Here is a 25,173-nt window from a genome sequence, read left to right as displayed (position 1 = left end):
CGGCACTACAACCCCTCACAGATACTCTAGTTGGAGCGCAGGAATAAGCCCTGCTGCAAAGCATTGCATCAAAAATTGTAGTTACACGCCCCTGTTAAACAGGGGCTGAAAAATTGGGCCTTAGCCACTGGTGGTGGTACCCAGAACCAAAAATTTTCTTCCAAGCTATCAGCAGGATCATTGAGGAGGAAGAGGATAGTCACTCAGCATAACAGGATAGTCATTCAGCATCAGCATAGGCAGTCTTGGATGCAGGACAGGACAGTAGCTCAATTGCATGCTGTGCAAGCTCTGGCCAGTGATCCATCCTCAAGACCCAGTAACCCAGAGGATTTTCGGTAGGAAAGGTGTCCAAGTCTGATCTTGCCACTAGGTATTCCTGCACCATATAAATAAGATGCTGACGATGGTTGCTGGAACCAATCATACCTTGGGGCTGCGGACTACAAAATTGTCTGAATGCATCGGTCAGACGGACAACCTCTCCACCGCTCCTTCTGTGACTGACTGAAGCCTCAGCAATACATTGTCCAGGACCAGTCTCTGGGAACGCGTGGCACAGACCTTTCTGCAAGGCCTCCCGAAGATGTCTCATCCTCTGCTCCCTCTGTGATGGCAAGATAAGGTCCGCAACCTTACCCTTGTAACTTGGATCAAGGAGAGTTGCCAGCCAGTAATGATCCCTCTCCTTGATCCGATAAATACGGAGATCCTTCTCCAGCCTTGTCAGGATCAGGGAGGTCATGCAGCGTTGGTTAGCTGAGAAATTCGGTCCGGAGTCCTCTAGGTCACTAAGGATGACATGATCCACAGCCACCTCCTCCCAGCCACGTACAAGTCCACAGGTTTTTTGGGACTGTAAATCATCCCTAAAAGACTGCTGCTGATGCTGAGTGCCAGGCTCCACCTCCACACTGACACAATCCTCCTCCTCCTCCTACTCCTCATCTTCTGCCTGTGGGATCGGCGGGCCAGCAGGAACACTGTCTAGATAAAGGGAGGCTTGAGAGGCAAGGAAATCCTCCTCTCCCTGCCTCTGTTCTGCCTCAAGTGCCCTGTCCATTATTCCACACAGTGTGTGCTCCAGGTGGACAAGAGGAACAGTGTCACTGATTCATGCACTGTCACTGCTCACCTTCCTCATGGCCTCCTCAAATGGTGACAGGACAATGCATGCATCCCTGTTCATGGCCCACTGGCGTGGGGAAAAAAAACAAGCTCCCCTGACCCTGTCCTGATGCCGTAGTTGCACAGGTACTCATTGATGGCCCTCTGCTGCGTGTGCAGCCGCTGCAGCATGGCCAACGTTGAGTTCCACCTGGTGGGCATGTCACAGATTAGGTGGTTCTTGGGCAGGTTCAATTCCTTTTGGAGGTCAGCCAGCCGAGCACTGGCATTATACGACCGGCGGAAATACACACAGACTTTCCTGGCCTGCCTCAGGACATCCTGTAAGCCCGGATACCTGCCCAGGAATCAATGCACCACTAAGTTAAGAATGTGAGCCAAAAAAAATAGTATATACCTTTCAGGAATATTACAAGGAACTATATACCGCTAGGGCAAAAAGTTAGAGGGAACAAATGGAAGCGTTCTTAGAGAACTTGGAGATACCCAAAATAACACAAGAAGAGAGGGAGGATTTGGAAACACCAATCTCACTTATGGAATTGCAGCAGGCGGTAACCGATATGGCCAATCAAAAAGCCCCCGGCCCAGATGGCTTGCCAGTTGAAACATATAAATACTATGGGGAAGTATTGATCCCCGAACTTTTAAAAACATTGAGAGGCGCACTGGAGGTGGGCCATTAACCCGCTTCAATGTTGGAAGCAATTATTATTGTGCTTCATAAAGAGGGGAAGGATACACTGGATGTTGCTGCATATAGGCCAATATCTCTTCTATGTGCAGATGCAAAAATTCTGGCCAAAGTCCTCGCAGCAGGCTAAATAAATATATATCTAAACTGGTTCATCCTGATCAAGCTGGTTTCATGTCCAATAGGTCTACCAGTACAAATATTAGGAGAGCATTTCTAAATTTACAACTGCTAGATTAAAAGTTAATAATGCAATGTCGGAAAGGATAGAATTGGAAAGAGGTACAAGACAAGGGTGCCCTTGCTCTTTGCCCTGGCGATGGAGCCCCTGGCTATCTCCATAAGAAAAAGCCCAGAAATAATCGGTTTTCAGAGAAATACGGGTGAGGAGAAAATAGCGTTATATGCAGACGATATATTATTGTTCTTGGGAGATACAGGGGACTCATTATTGAGGGCAATGGGCACGGTGGTAAAGTTTGGTGGGTTCTCTCGGTTGGAAATAAACTGGACGAAGTCTGAACTACTTCCGATAGATATAACTAAAGAAGCAAGAATACCTGTGTTGCCCCAGCGGGCAGTTGTAGACACATTGAAATATTTGGGGATTATAATAACAAGAGATCCCAATCAATATTTAAATAAAAACCTTGTCCCACTTCTATGTAGATGGAAAAAAAAATCGATATTTGGAAACAGTTGCCATTATCAACAGCAGGCAGATGTAGAAAAAAAAATGGTGTGGCAGCCCCAACTGTTGTACCTATTACATAATGCCCCAGTGTGGATACCTAAAAAATGGTTTAATAAAATAGAAAGTTTATTTAGGGAATTAATCTGGAAAGGGGGGGAAGCTAGAATTAGGCTGCAAACTTTGCAACTCCCAACAGGGGAAGGGGGGGTTTCATTGCCCAATCCTGAGCATTATTATTTTGCCTCACAACTGCAACATTTGATGGGTTGTGAGGATTTGAAGGGAGGGACCCCTAATGGGAAAATCTTACTAATAGGAGCACTGCATGATACAATAGCCGAGACATTAGAGGCTAACTCTTTCAGTTATAAGAATCTAACAACTAGAATGATTATTAAAATATGGAAAACAATTAAAAAGGTGATGAAATACAGTGGCTTTAATATATTTACCCCTATTTGGAATAATAGCAATCTGCAGGAACTATTACCAATAGTAAAAAATAAGGTTTGGGAAAAACGGATTAAAAAGATTTCAACAACTATATATGGGAAATACACTGAAAAAATTTGAAGTACTGAAAAGTGAATTTAATATACCGCAAAATACATACTTTACTTATCTCCAGGTGAGTCAGGCTTTGAAAGTTCAATTTAGAAACCAATCCCTGTATTGGAAAGAAGTCCCTCTCTTGCAGCGTATAGCCTGGGTTAGTGTCCTTAAAGCACTAATTTCAGAAATATATGGACAAATAAGTAAATAGGTTAATGGTATGGGTAAATTTGATTCAGTAAAATTAAAATGGGAACACGATATAGGAATAATAACACAAGAACAGTGGAGGAGGATACTGGAGGCATCCTCCTTGGTATCCGTTGCTCCGTCACAAAAAATATCACAGCTAATGCTGTTAAACAGAGCATACTATACTCCTAAACGGCTATTTAAGTTTGGTAAGAGAGAGGATGATTGCTGCCCGAGATGTAGGGGTTCGGGGGACCTACTACATATGATGTGGAAATGCCCCAAACTATTTCGCTATTGGGATGGAGTGATTAACATTCTGCAGGAAACGTTTGATATTAGGTTAAAAAAAGAAGCAAAGGTCTGTCTATTGGGATACAGGCAGGAGTTAGGGGAAAATAGGAGTAAAACGGTAGCCATCTGAAAAAGCTTATTCGAAGCTAGGAAATTGATAGCAATAAGATGGCAATCGAAGGTGGCTCCTATAGTTAAAAACTGGATTGATGTTATGAATGAAACCCTCCCCAAGGAGAGAGCAGCTTATGTAAGGGGATGTAACCTCAAAGAGTTTATTAGAATGTGGGAGCCTTGGTTAAGGGGAAAGCATGGTGGTACATTGAGTAATTAAATATCTAGGGCTAGCCAGTGGGAGGGGGGAGGGGGGGTTTAAGAAGTAAGTGGGGCTAATAAACCTATTGTCGCTAGTTAAAAGAGAGTGGAGGGGATGACCCTCCTGCTTGCGCTCTTTTCGCTTAGTCAAAGATGGGACGGGGTATACGGCCCTGGGAAGACTATCAGTGGCTGGTCTGAAGGCTCCATTAAGCCTCTCCCCCATTGGTTTTAAAAGAGAAAGGAAGGGAGGGAAAGTAGACGTTGGATTCCCTCTCGTTCTTTTCCTCTGTTCCCGGGTGTGTTATATAGGATACTATTTTGTAATAAGATTCTGTTAACTAACGGGTTTGTATGTTACTATGGCAAATTTATTAAAATAATTTAAAAAAATTATTAAAAAAAAGAATGTGAGCCAGACAGGGCACATGAGTCAGTTGTCCCTGTCGGAGGGCAGAGAGGAGGTTGGTGCCATTGTTGCAAATCACCATTCCTGGCTTAAGCTGGTGTGGCGTCAACCACCTCTCAGCCTGCCCCTGCAGAGCTGACAAAATATCTGCCCCAGTGTGACTCCTGTCCCCCAAGCACACCAGCGCAAGCACAACATGGCATCTTTTTGCCTGCGTACTTGCATAGCCCCTTGAACGCCTATGGAGCACCGCTGGTTTCCGAGGACAAAGCACAGGCCATGGAGGAAGAAGAAGAGGAGGGGGTGGAGGAGAGAGGTGTGTCCCAACCAGTAGTAGCATTTTGGAGGCGTGGTGGCGGAACAACCTCCAACACTACTGCACCTTGTCCTGCATCTTTCCCGGCTGCCAGAAGAGTCACCCAATGCGTCGTTAAAGATAGGTAACGTCCCTGTCCATGCATGCTGGACCATGAGTGAGGCATGGACATTGCCTTCCACATGCCGGTAGAGAGCCGGAATCGCAGGGGCAAAGTCTACCAACTGAAAGGCAGCATGTGGGCATGTGGATGGCTGGGAGTGAACTTCTTTCGACGGTGCAGCAGCTGGGGCAGGGAAATTTTCCTGGTACAATCGGACGTCGGTGTACCGATAGCAAATTGCCCGCAAGTACTTGGCTGTGACACACCTAATTCTGCACCTTCATTCCTCTTAGTGCAGGTTTCAGAGAGGACTGAAGATATAATGGGGTTGGAGATTCCAGCTGATGAGGAGCAAGGAGAGGTCCGCTTTGTTCTTTGGTGTTGGTTTTTTAGGTACGCTTGCCAACGAACTGCATGGCAGGTCGACATATGTCTGGTCAAGCATGTGGTGCCTAAGCGGCTGATGTTTTGGCCACGCGAGATATGCTTGAGACATATGTTGCAAATAGCAGTGGTGCGATCTGATGCACTCGTCTCAAAAAAGGCCCACACCAAAGAACTTTTGGAATAATGCACAGAGGCAGCGCCCTGCACATGCGGAGCTCTGTGGTGTGATGCAGTCGGTGTGCTGCCCTTAAGCTGGCCCCTGGAGGGCATCCTGCCTCATTGGAGATGTGCCTCCTCCTTTCTCCTATCAGGCACCCACGTGGAGTCAGTGACCTCATCATCCCCTTCCCCCTCATCACTGGAGCAAACCTGGCAGTATGCTGCAGCTGGGGGAACATGACTGCCAGATTGCTGTCCTTTTTGGGCATCCCCTCTCTCTGGGCTCACGTTACTGCTTTCGTCAACCTGGGTATCATCATCAGAGCCTTCAAAATGCTGGGCATCCTCATGGAGCATGTACCGAACACTGTGCTCAAACAGTTAGGGGGGCTCGTCAGGAGGACATGGTGGGTCTAGGGAATGAGTGACTGATGACATTGAGACAAGGGAAGAGGACGCGTTGGCAGCTGCTTTGCCAGTACCCTGAGCCTGGGTGAGAGAGGATGAGGAGAATGAGGACGGCTTGGTCATCCACTCTACCAAGTCTTCGGAATGTTACGGCTCAACACGTCCAGCTGCCAAAAATAAGGACAAGCGTGTCCCATGGCCACGTGCTGATGAGGATGCACCGTGTCCATGACCAGCATTGTTGCCTCTAGACACAGAGCCTGCTTGCCCTCTTTTATTGGCTCGTGACTGTCTGCCTCTCCTTGTTGGCCTTCCAGACATACTAATGGCCTGCAGGGAGATGTAGCTGCACAAAGCTGGGACGTATATACTGATTATACTGCAGCTAGCAGAATCAACTGCCTGCCTGTAGTATTATTACTATGAGATCACCAGCAATTAGGGTAGCTTTAAGTGCACACTGTGCAGATGACACAGTATACTGACTGTAATTACTGCAGCTGCCTGAGGTATAGGATCAGCATCAGCATCCGTGGTGGATTCCCGCATCGCATACCTCCCGGCGGCAGTTCACACTGCCCTATGCGAACTGCTGGGAGTGTCAGTGAAACGTTAATGACACCCCCAGATCAGTTCGCATATCGCAGTGCGATCTGCAAACTCGGACAGGAATCGGATCGCATGGTGTGAACACCCATGCGATCCGATTCTGCTGCGGAAAAAAAAAGGGTCCTGTGCGAGTTTGGGGCGGGTGCGATGCGAATTCAGCCATACTATCTGTATGGCTGAACTCGCATCGCACAGAGATCGGATGTGATTTGCACTGCAGTGCGGTGCGAATCACATCCGGTTCTCGTAGCCGCAGCAGTGTGAACCCAGCCTTAAGTGTACACTGTGCAGATGACACAGTACACCGACTGTAATTGCTACAGCTGCCTGCAGATCAGATCAGCAGAACACCAGCAATTGGGGTAGCTTTAGGTGTACACTGTGCAAGTGGCACAATACACCGACTGCAATTGCTGCAGCAGCTGCCTGTGGTATAGGATCAGAAGAACACCAGCAATTGGGGTAGCTTTAGGTGTACACTGTGCAGATGCCACAATACACCGACTGTAATTTCTACAGCTGCCTGTGGTATAGGACCAGCAGGACACCAGCAATTGGGGTAGCTTTAGGTGTACACTGTGCAGGTGGCACAATACACAGACTATAATTCATAGAATACATAGAATATAAGCTCGCCACAGCGCCTAGAGGCGATTCAGTTTGCATTGTGCGCTATACAAGTATTTCATTCATTCATTCATTCATAATTGCAACAGCTTCAAATGAAATTCAAAGACACTGTCTCTCCGTCTCTCTCTCTCCACCGATGCAACACACCACGCAAGGCCACCGCAAGGCGTGTACTAAGCCCCCTAAGCCATAATTGGCCAAAGCCACACTGGCTTTGGTCAATTACAGCTAGCTGTACAGACGGCGCTGTGATTGACCAAGCATGCGGGTCATAGTGCATGCTTGGCCAATCATCAGCCAGCAATGCTCTACGATGCCGCAGTGAATTATGGGGCATGACGCGCCACTCGAATTTGGTGCGAACGGCCCATAATGTTTGGAATTCGCTGAACGGGCAAACAGCCGATGTTCGAGTTGAACATGGGTTTGACTCGAACACGAAGCTCATCCCTAGTCTTTAGTCTGCTTGTCTTCAGCAAAGTGTTTGCGGGTTTCTTGTGCATCATCTTTAGAAGAGGCTTCCTTCTGGGACAACAGCCATGCAGACTGAATTGCTGCAGTGTGCAGTGTATGGTCTGAGCACTGATAGACTGACCCCCCACCCTTCAACCTCTGCATCAATACTGGCAGCACTCATTCGACTATTTCCCAAAGTCAACCTCTGGATATGACGCTGAGCACATGCACTCAATTTCTTTGGTCAACCATGGCAAGGCCTGTTCTGAGTGAAACCTGTCCTATTGAACAGCTGTATGGCTTGGCCAGTGTGCTGCAGCTCAGTCTCAGGGTCTTTGGCAATAATACAAAATTTAACACACCTGTTTCCCATTCACACCTGAGACGCTGTGACACTAACGAGTCACATGACACTGGGGATAGAAAATTAACCAATTTGGACATTTTCACTCAGGGGTGTTCATCAGTGTTGTCACATGAAAAGATATAATAAAATATTTTCAAAAATGTAAGGGGTGTATTCACTTTTGGGAGATACTGTATATATATATCAAACAATCATAGCTCTAGATATAGATAGATGTATCACCAGTGTAAATGAGGTATCGTGACACACTGTTAACCACTTCCGGCTCACGCCGATATACGTCGGCACTCTTCTTCAGTGAGCGGTCTGGTTTGCGATAAAAATGGTCTCTGTGGCGGAATTGCCGCAAGATCACTTTTATCAGCAGCAGGAGAGCCCCCCCCCTTTCTGCTGCTCTCCGGTACCCTCCGCCGCTTACCGCTTACTATTTCTGGCTTGGTATGGAGACGAGGGAGGGGAAGATGGGCCCCCCCCCCCCGTCTCCATACCATTGCAGGGCAGAAACGGCATCAAAACTTCACTTCCGCCCATAGCTCTTAAAGCAACTTTTTTTTTTAAATGACATTTAATTATTTATTTTTTTATTGCATTTTAGTGTTAATATGAGATCTGAGGTCTTTTTGACCCCCAGATATATTTAAGAGGTCCTGTAATGTTTTTTTTCTATTACAAGGGATTTTTATATTCCTTGTAATAGGAATAAAAGTGACACAACTATTTTTTTTTTAAAAAACAGTGTAAAAATAAAAGGTAAAATAAAGAAGATTTTTTTTTTAAATGCTCCCTGTCCTGCCAAGCTCACATGCAGAAGCGGACGCATACTGTGGCAGCACCCACATATGAAAACGGTGTTCAAACGACACGTGAGGTATCACCGCAATCAGTAGAGCGAGAGCAATAATTCTATCCCTAGACCTCCTCTGTAACTCAAAACATGCAACCTGTAGAATTTTTTAAATGTCACCTATGGAGATTTTTAAGGGTAAAGTTTGTCGCCATTCCAAGAAACGGACGCAATTTTGAAGCGTGACATGTTGGGTATCAATTTACTTGGTGTAACACTATCTTTCACAATATTGAAAAAATTGGGCTAAAAAAAGTGTACTTAAAAAAAAAAAAATGTGCGCTTGTAAGACCGCTGCACAAATATGGTGTAACAGAAAGTATTGAATAAACGACATTCCTGGCGTGAGAAAAAAAATTCATATTCACTGTCAAAAATGTTTCAGGTGTAGGAAGTGCAACTAAGCCTAGGCTGGCAAATTTGGATGGAGATAAAAGAGCAAGTTTTTAACAATGAGGGCTGGCTCTAGAAGGGTGGGTGGCCCTTTTTCATTCCTGAATCTAGTCAATGAAGCAGTGAATGATCAAGACACATAATACCTAGATAGCAGGGCTTTTCTATCACTCACGCCTGTAGGCACATAAGCTTTGCTCACAAAGTCACACCACTCTATTATGATCACTTCTGTTATAAAGAGCATTTTACTGGTCTTAAATTGGTTCATAATATAGTGACAGATATATGAGCTGGGAAAAAAATGTGTTAGCCAGGAAAAAGCCTCCTCCATGCCTTTGCAATGTACACACAAACCTACTGTGCCCAATAGTAATCACTGTTCAGGAAATAGTAACATCTATAAGTACCCAATATGATAAAGATACTGACTCATCAAGGTTCGCTATTTCTGTATTCTCTCCCATAATTCTCTCCCATTATGGCATATGATGATTATGTAGCTGGTGTGGCAAAAATATGGACCACTCAGAACTAAACTGGCGACGGACCACAAAGATCCATAATTGATACTGAGTTTATAAAGTTTTATAAACATACATCTGAAAGAGAAATGCATTTGTAATTGACATGTTTGTTATTAAATGTGTTTATTTGCAGTGTTTTTTACGTTGCTTCCAGAATCTGCATTGTGTGTGTATCATAGGGTATTGTGCCTGAGGCAGTGCCAACACTGTCTCTGCCAGCGGGAGAGATGGGGCCATAGGGAGTATAAGGAGCCAGGAAGGAAGGAAGGAAGGAAGAAATGCAGAGTGATATAGGGAAGCTGGTCGGATCACATCAGAAAAGCTTTGATGAAACAGGTTCATCAGTTTACAGAAAGGCTGGATTGATCATCATTGAAGGAAAGATCATCATGATTCAGTGACAGTTGCTGCTATGGAGTTGCATTGCTGGTGAATAAAGGGTGAGTGTTCTTTTTTTTTATTACTGTAAATATCACAGTAACATATTATATGATTATATGATTTTCAATCTATAGCTTTCATGGTAGGCATCTGCAATTTTTACCTGAAAGCAGAATATTCCCTGCAAAAAATGTAACATTTCATTTCCAGGAATAGGGTTTGATTATATTGCTGGAAGAGTGATGAATATACATGGTATATCCTCAGTAGAAAGAGTTATTAGTTACATGCTATGGCTGAAGGTTTTACATGTCACATGACAGGGCATATATGGATATAAGAATATATATTGCTGAAACATACCGGTGTTGTTGCCCTCACTGACACTTTATATAAGGGTTAATTATTTGTGAGTGTTTGCGATGTAAGAAGCAATATCAAGTGCTGTGTCGGCTTTTTACGTTCACCAATAAGATGCTAAAAATATTCAAATGCTTTTTTGGCACTTTTTTTCCCGGAACCCTCATATAATTTCCATCTTTCATTGGTGTTTCTTAGGCTACACTATTTTATTTGCCTCCAGCTTTGTAATGACCGTCAGGCCAAGCACCAGAAGATGGAGTCGGGAGTTTGTGCCACCCACAGAGGTTCGGTCTGCTTCCGGCTCCCGGGAGAGGTCGCACTCCAGGGAAAGATCCAGGCAAAGGCAAGTATTTCCTGTTCTTATGTGTTCTAGAGGAAGCATATAATGTACTAGACAACTGCATGTGATACTACTTCAATGATTTGGTTTACAGCTTTTCAGGTGCAATTGCTGGTTTATCTGGTAAGCAAATGTTGCACTAGACGTTATTTCCAAAAATTGCTTACAGTAGTAGTACTGGCATAAACCTGCTAGTTCTTAATGTTAATTCCTAATATGGTAAATAGTGATGGACGAACTTCCGACGGGACGTTTCGCGAACGCGAAACGCGAACGGGCACAAACGTTCGCGAAAACGACCGTTCGCCGCGGGCTCCATTGACTTCAATGGGAGGCGAATTTCGCAAACCTTTAGGTCGAATTTGCGGCCACGGGGTAATTATTAGGGGGTAGCACGTAGTCCCACCACCTGGACAATAGCATAATACATGTATGAGGTGAATTTGGGATCGATAACTACAAGCATTTTTTTTTTATTTGGGAAATTGTTCTGACAATTCAGGACTATGGAGCTAATGAAGGCAATGGAGGAGAGGGAAGGTCAGGGACCAGGGTAGGCAAACAAGAGGGTGCAGGAGATACAGAGCACTGACAGCAGCACCGTAATACAGAGCACTGACATCAGCACCGTGACATACAGCGCTGACAGCAGCTCCGTGACATACAGCGCTGACAGCAGCTCCGTGACATACAGCGCTGACAGCAGCTCCGTGACATACAGCGCTGACAGCAGCTCCGTGACATACAGCGCTGACAGCAGCTCCGTGACATACAGCGCTGACAGCAGCACCGTGACATACAGCGCTGACAGCAGCTCCGTGACATACAGCGCTGACAGCAGCTCCGTGACATACAGCGCTGACAGCAGCTCCGTGACATACAGCACTGACAGCAGCTCCGTGACATACAGCGCTGACAGCAGCTCCGTGACATACAGCGCTGACAGCAGCACCGTGACATACAGCGCTGACAGCAGCTCCGTGACATACAGCGCTGACAGCAGCTCCGTGACATACAGCGCTGACAGCAGCTCCGTGACATACAGCACTGACAGCAGCTCCGTGACATACAGCGCTGACAGCAGCTCCGTGACATACAGCGCTGACAGCAGCACCGTGACATACAGCGCTGACAGCAGCTCCGTGACATACAGCGCTGACAGCAGCTCCGTGACATACAGCGCTGACAGCAGCTCCGTGACATACAGCGCTGACAGCAGCACCGTAAGCAGCCCCAGGAGGAAGTCAGCACAGCACAGGGATGGTGTGATCCCCTCATAATAAGAACCCCCAGGAGGAAGTCAGCACAGCACAGGGATGGTGGGAGCCCCTCATAATAAGAACCCCCAGGAGGAAGTCAGCACAGCACAGGGATGGTGGGAGCCCCTCATAATAAGAACACCCAGGAGGAAGTCAGCACAGCACAGGGATGGTGGGAACCCCTCATAATAAGCAGCCCCAGTAGAAATATGACACCGCTCAACCTCTTCAAAGAGGAGGGTAGGGGCATATAGTACGGTGTGCTTTTTTGGGTCAGGGAAGTGAGCCAAATGAATTAAGAAGGTCTGTGTGCTTGATTCCAAAAATTGTTTATAGACATATACATGGTCTACTGATCACATGTGTTGAATTCCTCCGAGATCCATGCCTCATTCATTTTTAGAAATGTGAGGTAGTTAACACTGTCGTGAGCTAGGCGAGTACGCTTATCGGTCACAATCCCCCCTGCTGCGCTGAACGTCCTTTCGGACAGGACACTGGATGAGGGGCAAGCCAACAGTTCGATTGCAAATTGGGCAAGCTCTGGCCAGAGGTCAAGCCTGCCCACCCAGTAGTCTAGGGGTTCATCACTCCTCAGAGCGTCCACATCGGCCGTTAACCCAATGTAGTCGGACACCTGACGGTCTAGGCGTTCCCTGATGCTGGATCCGGATGACACCTGTCGATGGGTCGGCTGAAAGAATGACCTCATATCCGAAGTCACCAACACATCTTCAAACCGGCCTCTTCTTGCAGGCGCTGTTGGATTGGTACCCGCAAATCCTTCTCTGGGAGTGGGAATTGCTCCTCTGCCAGCGCACGCAAAAGCAGAATGCAGCATTTCTCGAAGCAAGGCCTGGAAGTGCTGCATTCTGACAGCCCTCTGCGACGGCGGTAACATTTCCGCCATTTTGTGTTTGTACCGGGGATCTAAGTACGTTGCCACCCAGTACTGGTCCTTGACCCTCATGCTTTTTATACGGGGGTCCCTATTAAAACACTGGAGCATGAAGGCCCCCATTTGCACTCAAGCGGAAGGTATGTGGTGGTGGTGGTGTTGTTGGTGGTAGTGTCTTTGGGGGTGCACATAGCAGAGAGTGAAGAAGAGGGTGCAGATCGAGAGGATGAGGAGGGTGCAGAAGAATAAGGCTGAGTGAGCCACTCAACCAAGTCTGGTGCGTCCTTTAAAGTAATTGAACGCACCTTCTGCAACTTCCCACTTTGGCTCAAGGCTGTTGCTCCTGCCCTACCCCTACCACCCCTGCGGAAGGGCCTGCCTCTTCCTCTGCCTGTCATTTTTTAAATCACCCTGTGACAAAACTCTTAGTCCCTATACCGCTGAAGGACTGCTGCAGTATAGGGCAGCGGTCAGCAGTAGTGCACGTCAACCCTATGTATTGTGGACCGATAGCGGTCCTTACAGAACAGCAGACTGTACTGCACTCAGGCCTATGTACCGTAGCACCCTATACCAAGTTACCAGTCCTTATAAAAACTTTTGTGGACCAAGCAGGTTGTGTGTTAGTGATTAGCAGACTGTACGTCAGTCCCTATACCAATGAAGGACTGCTGCAGTATAGGGCAGCGGTCAGCAGTAGTGCACGGCAACCCTATGTATTGTGGACCGATAGCGGTCCTTACAGAACAGCAGACTGTACTGCACTCAGGCCTATGTACCGTAGCACCCTATACCAAGTTACCAGTCCTTATAAAAACTTTTGTGGACCAAGCAGGTTGTGTGTTAGTGATTAGCAGACTGTACGTCAGTCCCTATACCAATGAAGGACTGCTGCAGTATAGGGCAGCGGTCAGCAGTAGTGCACGGCAACCCTATGTATTGTGGACCGATAGCGGTCCTTACAGAACAGCAGACTGTAACGCACTCAGGCCTATGTACCGTAGCACCCTATACCAAGTTACCAGTCCTTATAAAAACTTTTGTGGACCAAGCAGGTTGTGTGTTAGTGATTAGCAGACTGTACGTCAGTCCCTATACCAATGAAGGACTGCTGCAGTATAGGGCAGCGGTCAGCAGTAGTGCACGGCAACCCTATGTATTGTGGACCGATAGCGGTCCTTACAGAACAGCAGACTGTAACGCACTCAGGCCTATGTACCGTAGCACCCTATACCAAGTTACCAGTCCTTATAAGAACTTTTGTGGACCAAGCAGGTTGTGTGTTAGTGATTAGCAGACTGTACGTCAGTCCCTATACCAATGAAGGACTGCTGCAGTATAGGGCAGCGGTCAGCAGTAGTGCACGGCAACCCTATGTATTGTGGACCGATAGCGGTCCTTACAGAACAGCAGACTGTAACGCACTCAGGCCTATGTACCGTAGCACCCTATACCAAGTTACCAGTCCTTATAAAAACTTTTGTGGACCAAGCAGGTTGTGTGTTAGTGATTAGCAGACTGTACGTCAGTCCCTATACCAATGAAGGACTGCTGCAGTATAGGGCAGCGGTCAGCAGTAGTGCACGGCAACCCTATGTATTGTGGACCGATAGCGGTCCTTACAGAACAGCAGACTGTAACGCACTCAGGCCTATGTACCGTAGCACCCTATACCAAGTTACCAGTCCTTATAAGAACTTTTGTGGACCAAGCAGGTTGTGTGTTAGTGATTAGCAGACTGTACGTCAGTCCCTATACCAATGAAGGACTGCTGCAGTATAGGGCAGCGGTCAGCAGTAGTGCACGGCAACCCTATGTATTGTGGACCGATAGCGGTCCTTACAGAACAGCAGACTGTACTGCACTCAGGCCTATGTACCGTAGCACCCTATACCAAGTTACCAGTCCTTATAAGAACTTTTGTGGACCAAGCAGGTTGTGTGTTAGTGTTTAGCAGACTGTGCGTCAGTCCCTATACCGCTGAAGGACTGCTGCAGTATAGGGCAGCGGTCAGCAGTAGTGCACGGCAACCCTATGTATTGTGGACCGATAGCGGTCCTTACAGAACAGCAGACTGTAACGCACTCAGGCCTATGTACCGTAGCACCCTATACCAAGTTACCAGTCCTTATAAGAACTTTTGTGGACCAAGCAGGTTGTGTGTTAGTGATTAGCAGACTGTACGTCAGTCCCTATACCAATGAAGGACTGCTGCAGTATAGGGCAGCGGTCAGCAGTAGTGCACGGCAACCCTATGTATTGTGGACCGATAGCGGTCCTTACAGAACAGCAGACTGTAACGCACTCAGGCCTATGTACCGTAGCACCCTATACCAAGTTACCAGTCCTTATAAGAACTTTTGTGGACCAAGCAGGTTGTGTGTTAGTGATTAGCAGACTGTACGTCAGTCCCTATACCAATGAAGGACTGCTGCAGTATAGGGCAGCGGTCAGCAGTAGTGCACGGCAACCCTATGTATTGTGGACCGATAGCGGTCCTTACAGAACAGCAGACTGTACTGCACTCAGGCCTATGTACCGTAGCACCCTATACCAAGTTACCAGTCCTTATAAGAACTTTTGTGGACCAAGCAGGTTGTGTGTTAGTGTTTAGCAGACTGTGCGTCAGTCCCTATACCGCTGAAGGACTGCTGCAGTATAGGGCAGCGGTCAGCAGTAGTGCACGGCAACCCTATGTATTGTGGACCGATAGCGGTCCTTACAGAACAGCAGACTGTAACGCACTCAGGCCTATGTACCGTAGCACCCTATACCAAGTTACCAGTCCTTATAAGAACTTTTGTGGACCAAGCAGGTTGTGTGTTAGTGATTAGCAGACTGTACGTCAGTCCCTATACCAATGAAGGACTGCTGCAGTATAGGGCAGCGGTCAGCAGTAGTGCACGGCAACCCTATGTATTGTGGACCGATAGCGGTCCTTACAGAACAGCAGACTGTAACGCACTCAGGCCTATGTACCGTAGCACCCTATACCAAGTTACCAGTCCTTATAAGAACTTTTGTGGACCAAGCAGGTTGTGTGTTAGTGATTAGCAGACTGTACGTCAGTCCCTATACCAATGAAGGACTGCTGCAGTATAGGGCAGCGGTCAGCAGTAGTGCACGGCAACCCTATGTATTGTGGACCGATAGCGGTCCTTACAGAACAGCAGACTGTAACGCACTCAGGCCTATGTACCGTAGCACCCTATACCAAGTTACCAGTCCTTATAAGAACTTTTGTGGACCAAGCAGGTTGTGTGTTAGTGATTAGCAGACTGTACGTCAGTCCCTATACCAATGAAGGACTGCTGCAGTATAGGGCAGCGGTCAGCAGTAGTGCACGGCAACCCTATGTATTGTGGACCGATAGCGGTCCTTACAGAACAGCAGACTGTACTGCACTCAGGCCTATGTACCGTAGCACCCTATACCAAGTTACCAGTCCTTATAAGAACTTTTGTGGACCAAGCAGGTTGTGTGTTAGTGTTTAGCAGACTGTGCGTCAGTCCCTATACCGCTGAAGGACTGCTGCAGTATAGGGCAGCGGTCAGCAGTAGTGCACGGCAACCCTATGTATTGTGGACCGATAGCGGTCCTTACAGAACAGCAGACTGTAACGCACTCAGGCCTATGTACCGTAGCACCCTATACCAAGTTACCAGTCCTTATAAGAACTTTTGTGGACCAAGCAGGTTGTGTGTTAGTGATTAGCAGACTGTACGTCAGTCCCTATACCAATGAAGGACTGCTGCAGTATAGGGCAGCGGTCAGCAGTAGTGCACGGCAACCCTATGTATTGTGGACCGATAGCGGTCCTTACAGAACAGCAGACTGTAACGCACTCAGGCCTATGTACCGTAGCACCCTATACCAAGTTACCAGTCCTTATAAGAACTTTTGTGGACCAAGCAGGTTGTGTGTTAGTGATTAGCAGACTGTACGTCAGTCCCTATACCAATGAAGGACTGCTGCAGTATAGGGCAGCGGTCAGCAGTAGTGCACGGCAACCCTATGTATTGTGGACCGATAGCGGTCCTTACAGAACAGCAGACTGTAACGCACTCAGGCCTATGTACCGTAGCACCCTATACCAAGTTACCAGTCCTTATAAGAACTTTTGTGGACCAAGCAGGTTGTGTGTTAGTGATTAGCAGACTGTACGTCAGTCCCTATACCAATGAAGGACTGCTGCAGTATAGGGCAGCGGTCAGCAGTAGTGCACGGCAACCCTATGTATTGTGGACCGATAGCGGTCCTTACAGAACAGCAGACTGTACTGCACTCAGGCCTATGTACCGTAGCACCCTATACCAAGTTACCAGTCCTTATAAGAACTTTTGTGGACCAAGCAGGTTGTGTGTTAGTGATTAGCAGACTGTACGTCAGTCCCTATACCAATGAAGGACTGCTGCAGTATAGGGCAGCGGTCAGCAGTAGTGCACGGCAACCCTATGTATTGTGGACCGATAGCGGTCCTTACAGAACAGCAGACTGTAACGCACTCAGGCCTATGTACCGTAGCACCCTATACCAAGTTACCAGTCCTTATAAGAACTTTTGTGGACCAAGCAGGTTGTGTGTTAGTGTTTAGCAGACTGTGCGTCAGTCCCTATACCGCTGAAGGACTGCTGCAGTATAGGGCAGCGGTCAGCAGTAGTGCACGGCAACCCTATGTATTGTGGACCGATAGCGGTCCTTACAGAACAGCAGACTGTAACGCACTCAGGCCTATGTACCGTAGCACCCTATACCAAGTTACCAGTCCTTATAAGAACTTTTGTGGACCAAGCAGGTTGTGTGTTAGTGATTAGCAGACTGTACGTCAGTCCCTATACCAATGAAGGACTGCTGCAGTATAGGGCAGCGGTCAGCAGTAGTGCACGGCAACCCTATGTATTGTGGACCGATAGCGGTCCTTACAGAACAGCAGACTGTAACGCACTCAGGCCTATGTACCGTAGCACCCTATACCAAGTTACCAGTCCTTATAAGAACTTTTGTGGACCAAGCAGGTTGTGTGTTAGTGATTAGCAGACTGTACGTCAGTCCCTATACCAATGAAGGACTGCTGCAGTATAGGGCAGCGGTCAGCAGTAGTGCACGGCAACCCTATGTATTGTGGACCGATAGCGGTCCTTACAGAACAGCAGACTGTAACGCACTCAGGCCTATGTACCGTAGCACCCTATACCAAGTTACCAGTCCTTATAAGAACTTTTGTGGACCAAGCAGGTTGTGTGTTAGTGATTAGCAGACTGTACGTCAGTCCCTATACCAATGAAGGACTGCTGCAGTATAGGGCAGCGGTCAGCAGTAGTGCACGGCAACCCTATGTATTGTGGACCGATAGCGGTCCTTACAGAACAGCAGACTGTAACGCACTCAGGCCTATGTACCGTAGCACCCTATACCAAGTTACCAGTCCTTATAAGAACTTTTGTGGACCAAGCAGGTTGTGTGTTAGTGATTAGCAGACTGTACGTCAGTCCCTATACCAATGAAGGACTGCTGCAGTATAGGGCAGCGGTCAGCAGTAGTGCACGGCAACCCTATGTATTGTGGACCGATAGCGGTCCTTACAGAACAGCAGACTGTAACGCACTCAGGCCTATGTACCGTAGCACCCTATACCAAGTTACCAGTCCTTATAAGAACTTTTGTGGACCAAGCAGGTTGTGTATTAGTGTTTAGCAGACTGTGCGTCAGTCCCTATACCGCTGAAGGACTGCTGCAGTATAGGGCAGCGGTCAGCAGTAGTGCACGGCAACCCTATGTATTGTGGACCGATAGCAGTCCTTACAGAACAGCAGACTGTACTGCACTCAGGCCTATGTACCGTAGCACCCTATACCAAGTTACCAGTCCTTATAAGAACTTTTGTGGACCAAGCAGGTTGTGTGTTAGTGTTTAGCAGACTGTGCGTCAGTCCCTATACCGCTGAAGGACTGCTGCAGTATAGGGCAGCGGTCAGCAGTAGTGCACGTCAACCCTATGTATTGTGGACCGATAGCGGTCCTTACAGAACAGCAGACTGTAACGCACTCAGGCCTATGTACCGTAGCACCCTATACCAAGTTACCAGTCCTTATAAGAACTTTTGTGGACCAAGCAGGTTGTGTATTAGTGTTTAGCAGACTGTGCGTCAGTCCCTATACCGCTGAAGGACTGCTGCAGTATAGGGCAGCGGTCAGCAGTAGTGCACGGCAACCCTATCTATTGTGGACCGATAGCGGTCCTTACAGAACAGCAGACTGTACCGCACCCAAGCCTATGTACCGTAGCACCCTAGACAGACCAAGTTACCAGTCCTTATAAGAACTTTTGTGGAACAAGTGAGTTGTGAATGATTAGCAGACTGCAGCAGAAGGGCAGCAGTCAAGTATAATATTCTTTCTATATTTGGAAGAAAGAATATTATACGTGTACAAGCCTATTACCGTACCACTGATACCAGTCCTGAAAAGAACCTTTGTGGAACTAATAGTAACAGCAAGTCTTTAAAATTATCCTCACTGCCTGACACACTGCTTCCTGCCTGTCCCTATACAAATTGGCAAAAAAGAGTAGGCTGGAACGATTAGCTGGAACAGCTCTTTTGTGGACCTGATAGTAACAGCTAATGATGATGATGATGATGATGATGAAGAAAGACTAATCTGGCTGAGCTGTCCCTAAAATAGCAGCATACAGCGCTCTGTCCCTTTATCTAAACTGACAAAAGAAACTCAGGCTGCTGACCTAACACCTATACCAGTCCTGAAAAGAACTTTTGTGTACCAAATAGCTAGCGTTTTCTCTGTCCCTACTCCACACAGGATCCTTTCCCTACAGTGACAGAAGAAAGAATGTAAAATGGCCACCGGATCGGGTGTATTTATAGGTTAGGGGGAATGTCCAAGTGTCCATGAGCTGTCATGTCTCAATTGGTTGTCCTGTAACACATGATAAACGTGTCACGAAAGGTTAAAGTTCTTGTATACATTAAACACGTAAGTCCGCCGGGGCGAACGACGGAAAAAGGCGTTCGAACCCGCGGACGGCGAAAGTCGGAAATTCGCCGCGAAACGACCGCCGGGCGAACCGTTCGGCCATCACTAATGGTAAATAGGATATGATTGATGATAAGATGCCATTAAACAAACATAAAGACATGCAGTGTGATACAATACATGTTTAGGAGTACATAGACATAACAGGAGAAATAATAGCTTTTTACAGTCTTAACTTTGTTATTTTTTCTATATTTTATTTACATTATTTACACAATGCATATATCCCAATGTGAACTTTATTGGCTTAGCAGTATGTTCAAATGCATTGCCTCTGGATGGTCGCACATGTAAAGATGCACCCTTTATAATTAGAAAGTGTATGTATACTGTGTATATATGTTTATATAAACACTATATTACCAAAAATATTGAGACACCTGCCTGACCATTCTTCCAGAAGCGTATTTGTGAGGTCAGGCGCTGACGTGGACGAAAAGGCCTGGCTTGCAGTCTCTGCTCGAATTCATCCCAAAGGTGTATTATCAGGTTGAGATTAGGACTCTGTGCAGGCCGGTCAAGTTCCTCCACCCCAAACTCGCTCATCAATGTCTTTAAGGACCTTGCTTTGTGTACTGGTGCACAATCATGTTGGAACAGTAAGGGGCCATCCCCAAACTGTTTCCACAAAGTTGGGAGCATGAAATTGTCCAAAATGTCTTGGTATGCTGACACCTTAACAGTTCCCTTCACTGGAACTAAGGAGCCAGGCCAACCCCTAAAAAAGAAACCCCACACCATAATCTTCCCTCCACCAAATGATTTGGTCCAGAATTCCCAGAGACGCACTCCTAAACCTTGTGGACAGCCTTCCTAGAAAAATTGAAGCTGTTATAGCTGCAAAGGGTGGGTCAACTCAATATTAACTTCAACCCCGGAAGGATTTACCCACTTTCTGACCAGGCCGTTTTTTGCGTTATGGCACTGCGATGCTTTTAATGCCAATTGCAGGGTCCTGCTACGCTGTACCGAAACAAAATTGACAACATTTATGTCCTTTTTTCCTACAAATAGAGCTTTCTTTTGGTGGCGTGGCATTTGATCACCTCTGCGGTTTTTATTTTTTGCACTATAAACAAAAGAAGAGCAACAATTTTGAAAAAAAAAATAGAATTTTTACTTTTTGCTATAATAAATATCCCCCCCAAAAAAGTCTTCCTCAATTTAGGCCAATATGTATTCTTCTACATATTTTTGGTAAAAAAAAAAAAAAAAAACACAATAAGTGTATATTGATTGGTTTGCGCAAAAGTTATAGCATCTACAAAATATTTATGGCAACTTTATTTACTAGTAATGGCGATGATCAGTGATTTTTAGCAGGACTGCGACATTGTGGCGGACAGATCCGACACGTTTTTGGGACCAGTGATATTTATACAGCGATCAGAGCTCAAAAGAGCCACTGATTACTGTAAAATTCTCACTGGCAGGGGAGGCGATCAATGGGTTAAGTGTTCCATAGGGAGGTGTTTCTAACTGTGGGGGGGAGTGGACTGCCTGGGAGTAGAGAGAGATTGATGTTCTTGATCAATAGAAACAGCAGATCTATCTCTACTCCCCTGACAGAATGGGAATCTGTCTCTTTACATTGACAGATCCCCGTTCTGGCTCTCTGGGGAGTGATCGCAGGTCGCTGGCCATGCACCCCGTATAGTGGCTGCCGTACAGCTATGGCAATTCGCGCAAGGGAGCCAACGCTGTATAATGGCAGCAGATGGTCAGCAAGTAAATAAACCCTTAAAGTTCTTGTGCATGTAAAGGCAGGCATCTCAATAGTTTCATAGTTAGTAAGGTTGAATAAAGACACCAGTCCATCCAGTTCAACCTGAGTGAGTGTCTGCAATTGTCCCTATCCCTGTACATTGCACACTCACATCGGTCCCTACCCTCAAGCAGCCCACAATCCAAGGTCCCCATTCATATACTAGGGCCAATTTTTGGACAGAAGCCAATTAACCTACCTGCATGTCTTTGGAGTGTGGGAGGAAACCAGAGTACCCGGAGGAACCCCACACAGGCACAGGGAGAACATGCAAACTCCAGGCAGGTAGTGTCATGGTTGGGATTCAAACCAGCGACGTTTGTTGCTGCTAGGTGAGAGTGCTAACCACTAAACCACTGTGCCGTCTGTACTTTTGGTAATATAGTGTACTTTTGGTAATATAGTGTACTATTGTAAATTGGTAGTGACAGTGGTAAATCATGCACGAGCAGGGGCGTTGCTAAGTGGGAAAAAGACCAGGGGCTTCAGCCCGAAGTACACAATTATGCCAGACAGTGCCTCACTATATATATATATATATATATATATATATATATATATATATATATATATATATATAAAGTACAGGTGCAGCTCATAAAAATAGAATATCATCAAAAAGTTTATTTATTTCAGTAATTCAATTCAAAAAGTGAATCATATATTATATAGATTCATTGCACACAGTGATATATTTCAAGCACTTCGTTCTTTTAATTTTGATAATTATGGCTTACAGCTAGTGAAAACCCAAAATTCATGGGGGCGATCAGCCTGTGGCACTGCTCAGGTGTTATGGAAGCCTAGGTTGCTTTAATTGCAGCCTTCAGCTCATCTGCATTGTTGGGTCTGGTGTCTCTCATCTTCCTCTTGATAATACCCCACAGATTCTCTATGAGGTTAAGGTGAGGCGAGTTTGCTGACCAATCAAGCACAGCGATACCATGATCATTAAACCAGTTATTGGTACTTTTGCTAGTGTGGGCAGGTGCCAAGTCCTGCTGAAAAATAAAATCAGCATCTCCATAAAGCAGGTCCGCAGAGGAAAGCATGAAGTTCTCTAAAATTTCCTGGTAAAGGGCTGCACTGACTCTGGACTTGATAAAATACAGTGGACCAACACCAGCAAATTACATGGCTCCCGAAATTATCACTGACTGTGGAAACCTCACACTGGACCTTATGCAACCTGGATTGTGTGCCTCTCCACTCCTCCTCCAGACTCTGGGATCTTGATTTCCAAATTAAATGCAAAATTTTTTCAGTCATTGCAGCCCTCTACCAGGAAGTTCCAGAGCACTTCATGCTCCCCTGTGCTGACCAGCTTTATGGAGATGCTGATTTCATTTTCCAGCAGGACTTGGCACCTGCCCACACTGCCAAAAGTACCAATACCTGGTACTTTTGATGTTCTTAGGGTCATAGTCTGCATTTTTCTTCCTCCAAACACGGCTAGTAGAGTTAATGCCAAAGAGCTCAATTTTGGTGTCATCTGACCACAACACTTTCTCCCAATCCTTCTCTGAATCATTTAAATGTTCATTGGCATGACTGTACATGTGCCTTTTTGAGAAGAGAGACTCTCCATGTTTGAAGAAATAAAAATGCTGACTATGACCCTAAGAACACCATCCATACAGTCAAACACTGAGGTGGAAACATTATGCATTGGGGCTGTTTCTCTGCTAAAGGGTACAAACCGACTTTGCCACATTGAGGGGCCAGTGCATGGGGCTGTGTATTGTAAAATCTCGGATGAGAACCTTCTTCCCGCAGCCAGAACACTGAAGATGGGTCATGGATGGGTCTTCCAGCAGGACAATGACCCAAAACATACCGCCAAGGTAACAAAGAGTTGCTCAACAAGAAGCACATTAAGGTCATGGAGTGGCCTAGCTAGTCTCCAAAACTTAATCCTATAGAAAATTTATGGAGGGAGCTGAAACTTCGAGTTGCCAAGTGACAGCTAAGAAACTTGAAGGTTTTGGAGATGATCTGTAAAGAAGAGTGGACCAAAATTAATCCTGAGATGTATACAAACCTGGTTACCAGGTTACATCTTATCTCTGTGCTTGCCGATAAGGGTTTCTCTTCCAAGTCATGTTTTTTGCTTGGGATTCAAATACTTGTTTTACTCACTGAACTACACTTCAATTTATGACATTTGTGTCTTTTTTTTTGGGGGGGGGGGGATTTTTGGTTGATATTGTGTCTCTATCATTTAAAATACACCTATGATAAAAAAAATATACCTTTCATTTCTGTGTGCAAAGTGGGCAAACATACAAAATCTGCAGGGGATCAAATAATTATTTTGCCCCACTGTATATATATATATATATATATATATATATATATATATATATATATATATATATACATATATATATATATATATATATATATATATATATATATATATATATATATATATATATATAATTATACACAGTATAGTGTCAGTGCAAAGCATTGCATCAAAAATTGTAATTACATGCCCCTGTTAAACAGGGGCTGAAAAATTGGATCTTAGGCACTGGTGCTGGTGCCACGACACTGCAACCTCTCCCAGATACTCTAGTTGGAGTGCAGGGATGAGCCCTGCTGCAAAGCATTGCATCAAAAATTGTAATTACACTCCCCTGTTAAACAGGGGCTGAAAAATCGGGCCTTAGCCACTGGTGGCATCACCCAGAACCAAAAATGTTCTTCTAAGTTATCAGCAGGATCATTGAGGAGGAAGAGGATAGTCAGTCAACATAACAGGACAGTCACTCAGCATCAGCATAGTCTTGAAGGGATGTGACATTTCAAAAAAAATGATTTGGTTACATCAGCTTCAGGTGCTTGGTAGCTGGTGGTGATCCAAGACTGATTCATCTTTATGAAGGTCAGTCGATCAACCGAGTCGGTGGACAGGCGCACCCTGTGATCGGTTACAAAGCCTCCAGCAGCACTGAAGGTGCGTTTTCGAAAGAATGCTGGATGCAGGACAGGCCAGTAGCTCAATTGCATACTGTGCAAGCTCTGGCCAGTGATCCATCCTCAAGACCCAGTAACCCAGAGGATTTTTGGTGGGAAAGGTATCCAAGTCTGACCTTGCCCCTAGGTATTCCTGCACCATGTAAATCGCTGGCGATGGTTGCTGGAACCAATCATACCTTGGGGCTGCGGACTAAAAAATTGTGTGAACACGTCGGTCAGACGGCCACCTTCTCCACCGCTCCTTCTGTGGCTGACTGAAGCCTCAGCAACACGTTGTCCAGGACCAGGAGTTTGTAACCTCCCAGTCTCTGGGAACACGTTGCACAGAGCTTTCTGCAAGGACTCCCGAAGATGTCTCATCCTCTGCTTCCTGTGCGACGGCAAGATAAGGTCCGCAACCTTACCCTTGTACCATGGATTAAGGAGAGTGGCCAGCCAGTAATGGTCCCTCTCCTTGATCCGAAGAATACAAGGATCCTTCCGCAGGCTTTGCAGGATCAGGGAGGCCATGCAGCGTAGGTTAGCTGAGGCATTCGGTCTGGAGTCCTCTGGGTCACTAAGGACAACATGATCTGCAGCCACTTCCTCCCAGCCATGTACAAGTCCACGGGCTTCTTGGGACTGTAAATCATCCCTAAAAGACTGCTGCTGCT

At 46.2% G+C, this 25,173-nt stretch overlaps 1 protein-coding gene across 2 annotated transcripts in view; it reads left to right on the top strand.

Moving 5' to 3' along the window:
- TRPM8 (transient receptor potential cation channel subfamily M member 8) overlaps positions 1-25,173 on the top strand; it is a 211,109-nt gene that overhangs the window by 5,731 nt on the left and 180,205 nt on the right. Inside the window, exon 1 of one of the 2 annotated variants that reach the window (XM_077448223.1) lies at positions 10,437-10,564. The exons of the other annotated variant lie outside the window; for it this stretch is intronic. Within the exon in view, the coding sequence (XP_077304349.1) occupies positions 10,449-10,564 (116 nt within the window). The 5' untranslated portion in view covers positions 10,437-10,448. Of the gene's footprint in view, positions 1-10,436; positions 10,565-25,173 lie in introns of those variants that run through there. 2 annotated transcript variants of the gene reach the window in all.

Source organism: Lithobates pipiens, unplaced genomic scaffold (genome assembly GCF_037356315.1).
Source record: "Lithobates pipiens isolate NorthernLeopardFrog02 unplaced genomic scaffold, aLitPip1_a1.2 Scaffold_22, whole genome shotgun sequence".
Classification (NCBI taxonomy): domain Eukaryota; kingdom Metazoa; phylum Chordata; class Amphibia; order Anura; family Ranidae; genus Lithobates; species Lithobates pipiens.
The sequence above is the reverse complement of the archived record's forward strand: the minus strand, read 5'-3'. Positions and strand labels throughout refer to the sequence as shown.